Below are 14574 nucleotides of genomic sequence, written 5' to 3' on the forward strand. Positions count from 1 at the left end.
TAAAGTTGTGATGTCATTCCGGCCATTTGAATTTACAATTTTGCACATACCGTAATCCAAAAATGCTATTGCTGTTAAGAACAATTTTAAAGTCTCAAAAGAAAAAAGATCTCATTTCCAATTTGTTTGTTTGGCAGGAATGTGAATGGTATGTATCACATGTGCCTGTATGCCCAGAAGGACATCGAGCCTGGAACGGAGCTGGTGTATGACTACAACTTCCAATCCTTCAATCATGATGCACAGGTACACACAACACCTTTCATTTGGACCCTACTTTATAGTGTATTGATTTCTATTGTTAACACATATCAATTAATGTTTTATAATAGATATGAATTTTCTCTTGCTGCGTAATAAACTAAAACGCTAATTTGATCTCTTTTACATTTATCTTGAAGCAGTTTGTGTATATGGTAAAGCAGTTCCCCCTTAATTGTCACTGGATAGTTTTAACCTTTTGTTTCTGATTTCACAGCAAATATGCAAGTGTGGAAGCCAGGTGTGTAGAGGTTTAATCGGGGGCCGGACCAAGGCTAAGGCTGCAGAGAAGGGCCTCTCTAAGGTGAAGGGCAAACATCAGAAGGACAAAAGAAAGTCCAAGGTTAGACCTGACAAGATTGGCGAAAACAACAAGGTTTGTTTCATGTCATACATCAGAAAGTTACCAGTATATTCATACATTATCTATGACATATTAAAAGGGTTGCTTTAAATTAATGAATTGACTATTTATGCTTTTAAGATTTATGCGATCAATTTGGATTGAAAATCAATTATTGTGATCTTAGAACAAATAGTTAGACATAATCTCTGCTTTTGCAATATCTCCATTTATGTTTAAATGCTTTGTTTTTGTTTATTTTGCAGCATGTGTCAGCAGCCCAGAGCCAGAGTGCTCCTGTGTTCGGTAACCAACTGATCCCCCCATTCATCTCCCAGCTGTCCATCAAGAAGAAGGAGCGTCTGTATGCCCGCATGCACGCCATTTTCCTGGTGAGAAACCTGGATAAACTCAGACAGAAGTTCACCAAGGAACCGGTGGTCCACAAACATGCCAACGAGGAGGACTATGTGAAAGGCACGCACTTCACTAAGAAAGGTATTTTTTTTGTATATTACTGACTATATTACTCACGGTATTAATATTATCAGCTTTTCTGGTTCAGCATATTATTTAAGCCTTGGTGTCGTCAGGATGAAAAAAGAAAAAAAAAAGAACTTGAACATTAATTTAAGGCTACTTCATTAACCACTTCTAAACTGAACAGGCATTTTTAAATGTTTTATTAAATGGATGATGAAATAAAGTTCTCTATGACAGATCCATGACCATAACACAAACTGCTTGGTAGACAAGTTGATAGAAACAATACACATGTGTCATAAAGCCCATAACTTGGGCAATTGATCAGAAAAATGTGGGCATTTGCTCCAGTATGCTCTTGTTTTTAAATCATGATTGTCTGATATATTTCACCTAGTGATGACATAAAAGTTTTGAAGAAGATGTCAGTTCTGAGCTGAAACAGTTCATTTGGAATCAGGGTGAAAAAGAATGTACATTTCTGTCTGAAAAGAGACTTTTAAAAATGGAGAAGAAAGAAGATTAGCATTGATCAAATGTCAAAAGAAAACATGTTACATATGTCATGTTCCCTCATTGTAGATGTGATAACGACCCAGTTGACAGCCCTGAAGACGTCTCGTTCAGTGAAGACCCGACGTCAGACCGTGGCGGAGGAGGACCTTGAGGTGGGCAAGATGGCGCGTCTGGCCGGGGTGTGTCGTGAAATATTCTCTGCCATCACTGCTGCTAAAGGTATGGAACACTGCAGACTTGGTCATTGAGATGTTGATTGATAATATTTTGAGCTTGTCTATTTTTTTTTCAAGAACAGTAGAGGAATTAAGATTACCTTGGTGTCATTGGTTGCATTGTCATGAAAAGCCTTTAAAATTGGCTTTAACTTAAATCTGTACACGATATTCACTTGAAACTTAGAACAAATGTTGTCTGAGCCAATATACAGATGTTTAAAAGGCTAAAAAAAATTGTGTTATGCCCCTTTTCGATGTACAAAAGAAAGCTTTGGCACCCAGTCTTTCTGTTCCATAGCATCGGAGTCTGTATGCATAAGCTTTAGTTTAATGCTTATACTTTTTCACTACTTTATTTTCTTATTTGCAAGTGCATTATGTCTGTTGAAATGTGTGAGTGATTTTTTGTCACATTTTTCCGTCTGGATACCAGGAAATAAAGTAATAATCGTGTTTCGTTTTGCATTCATGTTATTTTGTCAATTCTTTCTACCAATCTTCCCAGGAAAATGTTTAATTTCTCTTGAATATACTGATCTGTAATTCCCTCCTGAAAATGAGTTATAATGTCTGAAAATATCAATTCAGACATATCAGGTCATTGCAGTGGTGCTTTATGCATTGAACTTTTCAATACCATTAAACCGTTTTTGTTCTCGAATCAAAGACCATTCATTCATTCATCTACATCAAGAAGAAGACAACCTTATTGTTTTGCCATTGAGTTATAACGAATCTTATGACTGTCCAAGTTGAACAATAATGTATTAATTAAATCATGCTTTCACAGTGAGTTCATGAACACAATGGAACTCTTGTTTTAGATGAGGATGAGAATGTGTTGGCTATCCCGGACCTGTACCACCTGCCCGCGCGGAAGAAGCACCCGTGGTATTACCAGGTGATCCAGGAGCCCATTGACCTTACCATGATAGAGAACCGAATACTCTCCGGGGAGTACACCTCACTTGACGACTTTGAGAAGGACGTCATGAAACTCTTCAACAATGTTGAGGTACACTTACAAAAGTTGAATACTTTATTAATATACTAAAAATTATTTTTTAATATGAAAATAAAAGATTGTGTTGTTTTGATTGAGGTGGCAAGGTAAGTAATTTGTAAGTGTTATTTTCAAGAATATACATCACTTGAAATTGAGTCTTAGATTTTTAATATGGCTTTACAACCTGGGATTGTTTTTCCTTTTTGAGTTATCATTTCAATAAAATCAAGAAATTGCAGAAACATTTTATTGTATCATCTTGAATATCCTTGAAAATACCAGGCTGATAAATTTATATTCCAGACTTACTGTGGTAAGAAGTCCAAAATGGGTGACAATATGCGGCAACTGAGGGCAGTGTACAGTACAGCCAAGCAGTCCCAGATGTACAAATTACAGGAGATCCTGGGGGCGGGGGAGGCTAGGGTTCCTGACCCTGGCCCAGGAACGGTGTTGGAGCCCCAGGGTGGGGCCATGTCTGACTTGGAAGGAGGAGAAAACATGCAGGTTGCCACGCCCACCATGTCTGTCTCATCTGAGTCTGACATCAGTGAGGTCTCAGACAATAAAGGTAGGTTTAGATAAAAAAATAGCCTTTTAAAATTATTACACTGAAACATCTTCACAATCAACAGAGTGGGTTTTATATTAAAATATAATTCCCTTAGCAGTTATTAGTTCTTGGAATTGGTTAGTTATTGAAATGAAAGAAAGCAGGAGTGATGTATTTCCCAATTTGCAAGTAATGCACTGTTTTCAATCAAATTTATAAAGTGAAATTATTTGTCATTATCAATTTGATGTGAACAAATTGTTTATATTTTACTTAAGGGCATGCTGATGATTTATTGAATATTTCTGAAGTTTGTCCGCTAATTAAAGTAAACAGTTTGTTTGTGAAAATTTACTGAATGTTATATAAAAATATCTTTTGAAATATGAGTGTTAGTGATCTTGATACTTTACCTATGACAGTTTGCATGACTTTGACCCTTTTTATGATTATTTGTGACTTTGACCGTTTACTACATGTGTGCAAGTTCTTGACCTTGAGCATTTATCATGTTTGTGAGTACATGTGACCTTGACCATTTATGATATGTGTGTGTGAGTATATGAGACCTTGACCATTTATCAAGTTTGTGAGTACACATGACCTTGACCATTTATGATATGTGTGCAAGTATATGTGACCTTAACCTTTTATCACCTGTGTGCGTGAATATGTGGCAATTTATGAAATGTGTATGGTAATGAGTATATTTGACCTTGATAGTTAATGAGATCAGGGCTCCCCCCCCCCCCCCCCCCCCTCCCTAAAAACAAGAAAGACCTGTTCAATAGTCTGATTATATAGAAATGTCACACATTTTCGTGACGTCTTTTCTGTCAATATTTTTTTGCAATGTGGCAATTCTTAAGAAGGCTCTAGAGCCAGCATAGCCGATTCAGATTTTGACCAAGCCAGACCGATTTTAATTACAGTTTTTGAAACTGAAATCGGTCTGGCTTGGTTAAAATCAGTCTAGACCAGCAAATTGCCGGTTTTTAGAAGCCCTGAATGAGATGTGTATGAAAATGTGTTACCTTGATGATTTATGACATGTGTTTGTGTACATGTGACCTTGTATTTGTGCAGGAGAGTGGGTTGTGGAGGATGAAGAGGAGGAAGTTATCCGCTGTATCTGCGGCATCTACAAGGACGAGGGACTCATGATCCAGTGTGAGAAATGCTATGTGAGTACAGCAACTGGTAATTTAATAGAATAGTAACCTCAGAATATATACTATGATCATCTAGAAATTGACCCCTTAAAGTTCATAATTTAGTCTCAAATTATTGTCATAAAGTCATAGGTTATACCTTACCGTCCCTTTTGAAAACCTGGCTACCAAGTGATTATATGTTTGCCAGCGCTTGACTGCTATAATGCATGTTTACCTTGTACTGTTGTAGATTTGGCAGCACACAGACTGCATGAAGGTAAAGGGAGATGAGGACAACTACCTGTGTGATGAGTGTGAACCACGGCCCATAGACAGGGTAGGTACTAGGACATGCGTGGCATTCAGCTTGTGAAAGGAATACGTAACAATATGGTAAAACATGGACTTAAAAAAATCAAACTGTTACTGTCACTGTTAATGTATCACTTCATGGCTCACTACTTGTATAGAAGCAGGAACAAATTGAGAATTCCTTGTAAATGTCAGTTAACTGAATGTTCATTTGAAAGGCTAATATTTTTACCAGGAGGTTGAGATAGTTCCCAACTCTGATGACGAGGATGAAATGCCTGATGACGGGAACCGGTACTTTATGACACTGATGAGGGACGACATGCAGATCAGACTGGGCTCCTGTGTGTATGTGATGAAGGAGAACCAGTCAAAGAGGTACTCGTACAAGAAGTCGGGCGGACTCAACAAGGACAAGATGGACATATTTAGGATTGAACGTCTATGGAAGAATGACAAGTAAGGAGAAAGTCTTTAATGTCTCACCTCTCAGAACTGTTTCCATTTAAATTATTGTGTAAATATCAAAATTTGATTAAAATATTCTTAAGGAAAAATGAACATAACAGTACTGCATTCAGATTAGTTTATTTTATTGATTTGTGTTGATTAAAAGAAGAACAACACGTAGACAAAAGCTATATATCTTGATGGTATCAGAAGTTATTAATACACTTTAGTTTTAAATATTGCCAGTAACAGAATGTTCTATATATCTGCACCACACTTTTATTGTAAGTTGAAACTTATCTCGAAAGTATAAAAAATGTCAGATAGAATGTTGTAAAGATAAAGTGACAACTTGTACATAAATATGGTTGCTGTTTTAGTTTAGAATATTTCAGGTTGTAAATAAGAATATTTGTTTCTCTTTTCAGGGGAGAAAAGTTTGCCTTTGGCCACACATATGTCAGACCACATGAAACTTTTCATGAGCCAAATAGAAAGTTCTTTCCAAATGAGGTAACATTTTGTGACAATATTCTTTTGAATAATTAATGTATTCTAATCTTCTTTCTTTTTGCATCCTTAACAACAGTATATAAAAATGTTTTGATGAGGCTGGTTTTAAATCTCTTGTTGCCTTGTTCACAGTTGCATGACAGAAAGGAATCATCAAATTTCATTGTTGAGAAACAAAGTAAGAATTTATTTCAATAAATTCTGAAACTGTTGTGTACATAAATTGCAGGTATTCCGGACTCCTCTGTACGAGATATTTCCCCTGGACTCGATTGTTGGCTACTGCTGCGTGCTTGACCTCCTGACCTACTGTAAAGGTCGCCCCAAGGGTCACCGGGATGATGACATCTACATCTGTGAATACCGCATGGACAAGACGCTCCACTTGTTCTACAAGATCTCTCCGAAACAAAGGTTGAACAATTTTACTGACAACCTCATTGTTATATGCTTCTAGAGTTCATAAATGTACTTCCAGATTGTAACTTCATGATGTATCACAGGTTTAAACTAAACATTTACAACAGTACCGATGTAAAACAAGTGTTCGGTGTCTGTATAATATTGCTCATGTTCTTGTTTCACTTTCTGTGATAGTCTCATTCTGTGATAGTCTCATGTTTTGCTTATGTGATTTCAGGATACCTGTCAACACCAAATCCTATTGCTTTGAAATGTATGAAAAGAGATTAAACCCAAAGAGGACATACTCTGTAAGTGTCTGAGCTAGCTGACACTTGTCAGTATTTCATTTGCATTTCATGAACAAACTTCTTATAAAGTGCTCTTTTAATTTTCTGGATGAATTGTTTGAGTAATAGGACAAAACTATGTTATGATAACACATAGTAATTTTATAAGTGAAATAAACTGTACAAACACCAGCTCATATAACATAATCATTTTATTGAGTTGCAACTTTTTAAACAGAGAAAATATTGTGGATGACAACAATGCGTCAAAATTACCAAGTTGTGTATTACTGCGACTAGATAAACAATTCTTACTGGACTTAAAGAGATCGGTTTATTTCTTAAAAATAAATGTCGTTATGCCTATAAAGTCATACAAATATTATCTTAAGATCATGACAAAAAAAATACTTAAACTTAAAACGTCAGTTTTACTGCAGCTGTAAAGGTATATATTTCATGGTGTATTATAGCCGCACGAAGTTCCAGAGTCTTACAAGCGAAACTGGCGGGAGAAAAGCACAAGCAGCACAGAGGGCGGTGAGAGGAAGGCTGACGGCAAGACTGCAGTAAAGGTCCAGCCGGGGATAAACACTCCCAATATGGTAAGATGGTGTTACCACACGTTAAATTTAAGGAAAAATATATTGATGGTTGATGTGAATGTCATTACTTTCTTGTTTTCTCAACTGCATTATTATTCAGATTTTAGTAAAAAACAATTAATGATGTTGATTTTCAGAAAGATATTTTGTTTATTTAAAGTATACTGGCTCATGTCCAGATGCCAAAGCATATGTGCCATGTAATAAACAGTGCTGTAATGCCATGCTTCTGTTACAGAGGCAGACCAAGCGAGCCAAAGTGAACAAGATAGTCGAGTCCTTGTGTACAGGCATTACCTCCCCGAGCAAGAAGCGCAATGACCTCTCCTACCTGCTCACTCATCACCAATAGACAACCCTGATTACATATCGATGACATCATTTCTCGAATGGCTTGTTCTCATTATTAATGTAGCACGACTTTGCATTTAATTGCCAATTTAAATTATTGTTATAAGCTTTAACATAAAATAAAAATTGTTCAAGTGAGATGTCAATTTTATGTCATTTTATGAACACCAAAAGTTAACATTTTCACACATGGCTGTGCTACTCATTAAAAGGTTTCTTTTATGCTCACTTAATGAAATAGAATTGATTCACCTCTGACACAAACAATTTTACCCTATAAATTAAATACCAGCCATGGCCACACTTGACCACAATGAGATCCTCAGCTTCTGTTTGAAGTTTGATTTAATGATCGAAGACTTTGCCTTGATGTACCTGTATTAGCCAGGGTTATTGACATTTACCTAATTATAATCTCACTATCTTCCTAATTGAAGGATTACACTCTGTCTGGAGTCTTCGGAAATAATTACTAATATAAGGTGCAGTGTGTGTAGAATTAAATATACATATTCTTAGCAAGTATTGTAACTAGGAGTGGAGATTAAAACTGGTTCATGTATTTTGCTGCAGTAATTACTCAAAACTTTCCAATTAGCATAGATGTATAATCTCTTGCCATCTTAACTTGCATTGAGTTGCTTTATATTAATTTCTGATCCAAGTTCAATTGTACATTCGCTACTTTGTTGTGTTTCTCAGCATAAATTTCACTCAAACAGTTGAACCCTGATGGCTGAAACTCCTGGAGACTGGCGAATTAACCTGGAGCCAAGCCAGTTGGAGCCAACAGGGTTTGACTGTACATGTATTTATTATATAATTGACTTGTTGGTTAAATAATCAGCCAAATCTGAAAACCATTTGTACAATGTAAAATATCAATAGCTCCAAGCATCTCTGTACATATGTAAATATTGTAAATATGTATGTTAGCCATGATTTGTAAATACAGCAATGCCAATGTAAATATCCGTCATGTTCATGTATATTCTGTGTTTAAGGAGGTATTGTATATTTTTCTATAGACAGCCATAAGGATCAGAACACTGGGGTGCAATATTAACGGGAGTTGTTTTGTACATAGCCATTTGTGTTATGCCATTTTGAACAATTTGTATCATAGCCATGTCATAGTCTCTCTATTTTGAAGCCAGCAATCCTTCGATAATTGTTGAATTGGAAGGAGATTGAAGTAATGTGTTACAGTTCTGAAATAATGTTATAATTTCTGAGTGACGCAATAAAATTTGCCATTGTTAAGTATAGTTCTATGCAAGATTATGTTTTAGAAAGTTTTCTTAACAAAGTTGTTAGTGAATTGTAGATGTTTGGTCATTGTTAATGGTATTACGATGTACATTGTATCACTTGTCTCAATTTACCACATATGTACAGGTTGTCCGATAGTAATATATATAACATGCAGTCTTATATCACCAAAGTTTGACCAGAATAAAACCATTGACTGTCTCTAGATTAAATACTGAGTGCCATTATGTTATATATTATAGTTGATGGTAACATGTTAACTGGTTATGAAGATGAGTGTTTTGTATTTGCATTTGTTAGATTGTGTTCACAATACTTATGTTTGGTATTAGAAATTATTTTCCATATAAAACAAGTGTTCATTTAAATAGGATGTACAAAGTTGGAATGTCCATCAACATATATATACTGTGAAATCATTAATGTTCGTGGGCATGAAATTTCGTGGTTTGCCGAAAAAAAACAATTTCGTGGGTACTTGAATTCGTGGATTTTCATTTTTGAAAAAAAATAAAAATCGAAGATGCGATCGTCCTAGATCGTCTGCATAATATCCACGCGCTGGCCCGTGATTTCCGTCTTCTACGTCACTCGGTTTATGACACTCGCTAATGTGGTACGACATGCCAATTAGTGCATATACCCATGTCACTTATCGATTTAATTGGGAATAAAGGTAATAAAAGAAGATGTACCCTGATCATAAAAACAGATACGGGAAGCCATTGAATGCCAATTAAGAATTTTGCAAACTGTGAAAACACCGAAAAGGTGCGTATATTGTCACGTTCGGTGCTTAGTAACCTTCAATATACTAGTAATCGATTTATTATTTTATTAAATAAAAAAATCGAGTATGGACACGTGCTTATAGCTGTCATTTGCTGCATAAAACACATTTAATTGATTTGGTTGATTATTTGTTAATGGCAGTTATAATATATTAACAGAATAATGATCGTAAGTTATACAGTGAGACAGGTTTTAACACTGTATACTGCGACCTCTGTAAAGAATATACTAGAGTATGTACGTAACAAGGCAATTGAAAAAGTGAATAAAGGGTTTATATTTCGTGGGATCTTGAATTCGTGGTTCACCCAACCCACGAAAACCACGAACATTAATGCCCCACGAACATTAATGATTTCACAGTATACAACCTGAAAATATTTTTAATTCTGGACATACTGCCATTGACAATGTTTGGCTTTTATATCTGTAAATACTGTTTACATGTTCTGGCATATTTTTAAATGGCAGCTATTTATTTTGTTTTGTATATGAGCTTGATGCTTGCAGCTTTCATACATTCTGTTGAATTGGATGCCTTTTTGTAAGGAGGGAGAATGTGTTGTTTTTTAAATAAAATTGATTTTATTAACATTTTAATGTTTTAACCAGCAATCTTCTTTATAATACCTGAAAATGAAGTATATATTCAGATTCAGAGGTTTTAAATGACATCTTTGTTTAAACACATGTATATGTATAACTTACCTATTTAGAGATTCGAACACAGGTGTTTTAGCTGAATAGTGTCTGTTATCAAGAACAAGTTTCAGGGAGGGTAGTCCGGCATTATCAAACTATTATTATTCTGCCATACTTATCATAATTATTTACATCTGATATTGGTGCTAGGAAAGGTTCCCATACAAGTGTACGCAAATCTTAATTCTACTTGTAACCTGATGTTTACTAAAAAACATTCTTCTTTTATTTTTAAAGCTTCGATTTCTAAAACAAGGTACGCCAATTAAATACTATTTACTGTTAAGATAGTTTCAAGATTCATTATGCTTTGTTTTTGACATAAAATGATTATTAACCTATTTGAAAAATGATGATTTACAGTTTCTAACAATATGATTGGTCATTAGTTTTGGTGTTTAGAAAACTACTAATGCTGTCTTCAGAGGGGCTTATTACTATGTCATGAAATCCTTCAGCTTCACATTTATGTACAAAATATAAAAAAAATAATCCTAAAATATTACAGCAATATTGTTAAGTCTGGTGACTTCCTTTTTACAATGTTTTATTTTTATGCATCCAAAGGTGGGCATATTAAAATCGCACCGTCCGTCCGTCCTTCCGTGTGTCCGGCTCAATAACTCGTGTCCGGGCTGTAACTTTCCCTTCTATGGACAGATTTTAAAATAACTTGCCACATGTGTTCCACATACCAAGACGACGTGTCGCATGCAAGACCCGTGCCCCTACCTCAAAGGTCAAGGTCACACTTAGTGTTTATTCACAATGGAGTGCTGCATATAAGACAAAGAGTATAGGTTGTCGTGTCCGGGCTGTTACTTTCCCTTGTATGGACAGATTTTAAAATAACTTGCCACATGTGTTCCACATACCAAGACGACGTGTCGCGTGCAAGACCCGTGCCCCTACCTCAAAGGTCAAGGTCACACTTAGTGTTTATTCACAATGCAGTGCTGCATATAGGACATAGAGTATAGGTTGTCGTGTCCGGGCTGTTACTTTCCCATGTATGGACAGATTTTAAAATAACTTGCCACATGTGTTCCATATACCAAGACAACATGTCGCGTGCAAGACCCCTGTCCCTACCTCAAAGGTCAAGGTCACACTTAGTCTTTATTCACAATGGAGTGCTGCATATAGGACATAGAGTATAGGTTGTCGTGTCCCGGCTGTAACTTTCTCTTGTATGGACAGATTTTAAAATAACTTGCCACATGTGTTCCACATACCAAGACGACGCGTCGCGTGCAAGACCCGTGCCCCTACCTCAAAGGTCAAGGTCACACTTGGGTGCTTATTCACAATGGATTGCTGCATATATAAGGACATAACAGTGTCGGTTGTCAACTATGGGTGGTATTTTTTATGTTTAGAGGCAATTTAAAATAACTTGCCATATGTATTTGAAAGGCAAGATCAACTTTTCATGTACTGACCTTGTTCATATGTCAATGTCACAATCGGGGGCATTCGTCACATACTGTGACAGCTCTTGTTCTAAATGTGTTGTGAAATATTTTTATTGTTACTTTTCCGGAGATAATTTTTATCTTTTCTAGCCTGTTTAGCATGTAGATTTTCTTCTGTTGATCATATCATCTCAGTCTCATATTGCTTATTTGTATGAACAGTTTTATTTAATACTGCCTGTTAAGTCACAAAGCATTTTGTGTGAGCAGATTTTCATTGTTATTTATAAAATTTGTTGTGATGATTACACAAAAATAAAGATTTAAAACTGATTGTGACTGTTCTGATTGTTTTTAATGATACGGGAATAAAAATACATTCAAATGCAATCACTATACATTGTTGAATAAACCTAAAATGTTATGCATTGGTTTGAGTGATATTCCTCTTTAAGTTGTGCACATATGGAACTTCACTGAACATCAAAAGTTCTGATCATAATGAAATCGCTGCTTTTTCAGCATTTTGTTACCATCACAACAACTTTGTTCAAATCCACCAGATAAAAGTCAAAACAAAGCTGAAGTTGTTCAATATGCATAATAAAACGGAGTTAAAAAATAACTTAAGTTTACAGAACGCATATTTGCTGCTTTGTCATTTTATGCACCGCTTCAAATGTTGTGTCTGCTTTATAATTTAACAACTGTTGACAAAAAAACAATGATCACTGTATGGAAATGACATGCAGATTACATGTTCCTTCAGGGTCAAGATCATACATGGGGTCAAAAGTCAGATAGCAATATTAAAACTTGCACACAAAGTGTAACTCCAATAAACCCTTAAACACACTGTTAATCAAGAAGCTATAATCCAATCATCACCAAACTCGAACAATGTGTATGGTCAGAAGATCTCGGCCAAGTTGATGACCACAGATGTCGCTCCAGTCACTTCATATTTCAATTAGTTAGTCCAACCATAATTTGATGGGTGTATCTTGTGACAGTTTGCCAATCTTGTACACACTTACCACCATTATGTTTAGTTGTGCCAAAAACATTTCTATTATGACAAACGGCATATCTTGTCATAGTTACATGCCCTTGAACATGATTTACAAATTTCTAGCTATATTTGACTTTATGTAGCAAACTTCTCCCACAGTTTAAGAGATGACAATCTTATACTCTGTACGCATTACCAACATAATTGTTAGTAGTGCCCAACATATTTTTCGTGACCCATAGCCTTCTCTTCTTAAGAGTTACATGCCCTTAAACTAGACTATTCGAAGGCTAAGGAGAGCTATACTACTCACCCTAGCGTCAGCATAACATCTTGGTTAGGGTTTTGCATGTAAGCACACTTAAGTTGATATCACACCAAATGAAATGCATTGAAATTTTACACACCTGTTCCCATTCATCTTACCTAACTAAGAAAGTAAGATTATACATCTTAGATAATTGTCTTTCTTGTCCGAGAGTGTAAAATAGGTTTTACCTATCAGAGTGTAGAGTGTTTAGTGGAACTGAGTTTCCCCAAAAGGTTGGTATGAATCTATCTTCCATATGATACAAATAAGGGGGGTTTAATATTTGACATATAATTCGGTTTTGCATGTAAGCACACATAAGTTCATATCTCAGCAAAACTTAATGTACTGCATTGAGCCATTGTCACATTAGGCCTAAAAAAATAAATTGTGTGGTTCGGGTCACCCGACCCTACCTGGAAAATATCGCCGACCCTACTGTTTTTTTGGTGCGACTTGCGAAAAAAAACCACTCCAGAACGTCGGGAGTTTAAGCTCATAACACCCAAGACGAGTTTCAAAGATGTAGAGATAATGTTTTTGTTCGAGCCGGGATCTGTATCCGAGATTGACAACATCCGACAAGGGGCCATGGACCCGTTTGTATGAAGAACAGCTGTATGATATTCCTGTCAAACAATTTATCAGGAAATTCTCCGACTTAACACTCTTCAGAGTAAGGTATATACAATGGAACAAAATGTCTCTGGATAATAGTACAATTTTTCCCACACATAAGATTGAATGCCGGTCTAATTTTAATATACCCCACCCACCACTGCAGGACAAGGCATGACCCTTTTCACTTGTCATGTTGTCAGATGCAATCATAAAAAATAGTTTAAATAAAACAGCAGCAGGGCAAACATACTACTAGTATTGAAAGGAAATATAAAATACTGGGAGTTCTGACATAGGCTGGTGCCTAACAAAATGTGACTTTCTTTTAAACTGGGATTGAAACCTGGGTATGTTACCATTTGTACAGTTTATAATTTATTCCTAACTTTACTTCTTGGAGAATGGCAGAGAAATGTTTTTGAGATGCTGAAGTAGGTCAGTATTGTCACAATTAATTATGAAAATGTTTTGCTTTCGGAAGGTGTGTGACGAATGGCAACACAACTAGCAATGACACACCACCTAACTGTAGCGATGCTCAGCAATGTCCTTATATAACTGAAATTCTGTTGAAAAAGGACAAAAACAAACCTGTACCAAACTAAAAAAAAAAAAAAAATCCAGAGCTACCCTACCTATTCTTGGGGACCATGTTACCCGAACCATACAATTTATTTTTTTAGGCCTTATACAAATGTACTCCACCATTCAACCTACTTAATTAATCAAGTTAGATAACTCTGGTTAATGTTTTGCATGTAATCTAATTTACAGTGATCTATGCATGTTTTACCAAAACTTTGCAATCCTTTAACCTAAAAGCGGCAGAAAGTCAAGCACGCTGTCTCTCTGACAGCTTTTGTTACATTTCAGACTATGATGGGCAAACTTAACGCACCGTTTTAAAGGTTTTGCTCTGATATTTGGTATACGCTACCAGCATAATGTGTAGTAGTGTCTGATATATTTTTTCTACACAATCTACTTGTCTTT

General features: G+C 35.8%; 1 protein-coding gene across 1 annotated transcript in view; it reads left to right on the forward strand.

Annotated features, from left to right (window-relative positions):
* Positions 1 to 11972, forward strand: part of LOC128226808 (uncharacterized) — a 37847-nt gene extending 25875 nt beyond the window's left edge. Inside the window, exons 12-25 of the mRNA XM_052936870.1 lie at positions 138 to 246; positions 479 to 637; positions 871 to 1102; positions 1670 to 1822; positions 2646 to 2836; positions 3131 to 3398; positions 4467 to 4564; positions 4785 to 4871; positions 5082 to 5305; positions 5725 to 5809; positions 6039 to 6223; positions 6450 to 6522; positions 6975 to 7106; positions 7345 to 11972. Of these exons, the coding sequence (XP_052792830.1) occupies positions 138 to 246; positions 479 to 637; positions 871 to 1102; positions 1670 to 1822; positions 2646 to 2836; positions 3131 to 3398; positions 4467 to 4564; positions 4785 to 4871; positions 5082 to 5305; positions 5725 to 5809; positions 6039 to 6223; positions 6450 to 6522; positions 6975 to 7106; positions 7345 to 7458 (2110 nt within the window). The 3' untranslated portion in view covers positions 7459 to 11972. The remainder of the gene's footprint in view (positions 1 to 137; positions 247 to 478; positions 638 to 870; positions 1103 to 1669; positions 1823 to 2645; positions 2837 to 3130; positions 3399 to 4466; positions 4565 to 4784; positions 4872 to 5081; positions 5306 to 5724; positions 5810 to 6038; positions 6224 to 6449; positions 6523 to 6974; positions 7107 to 7344) is intronic.
* Positions 11973 to 14574: the final 2602 nt, after the last annotated feature.

The sequence above is a fragment of the Mya arenaria genome, chromosome 3, assembly GCF_026914265.1.
Source record: "Mya arenaria isolate MELC-2E11 chromosome 3, ASM2691426v1".
Classification (NCBI taxonomy): domain Eukaryota; kingdom Metazoa; phylum Mollusca; class Bivalvia; order Myida; family Myidae; genus Mya; species Mya arenaria.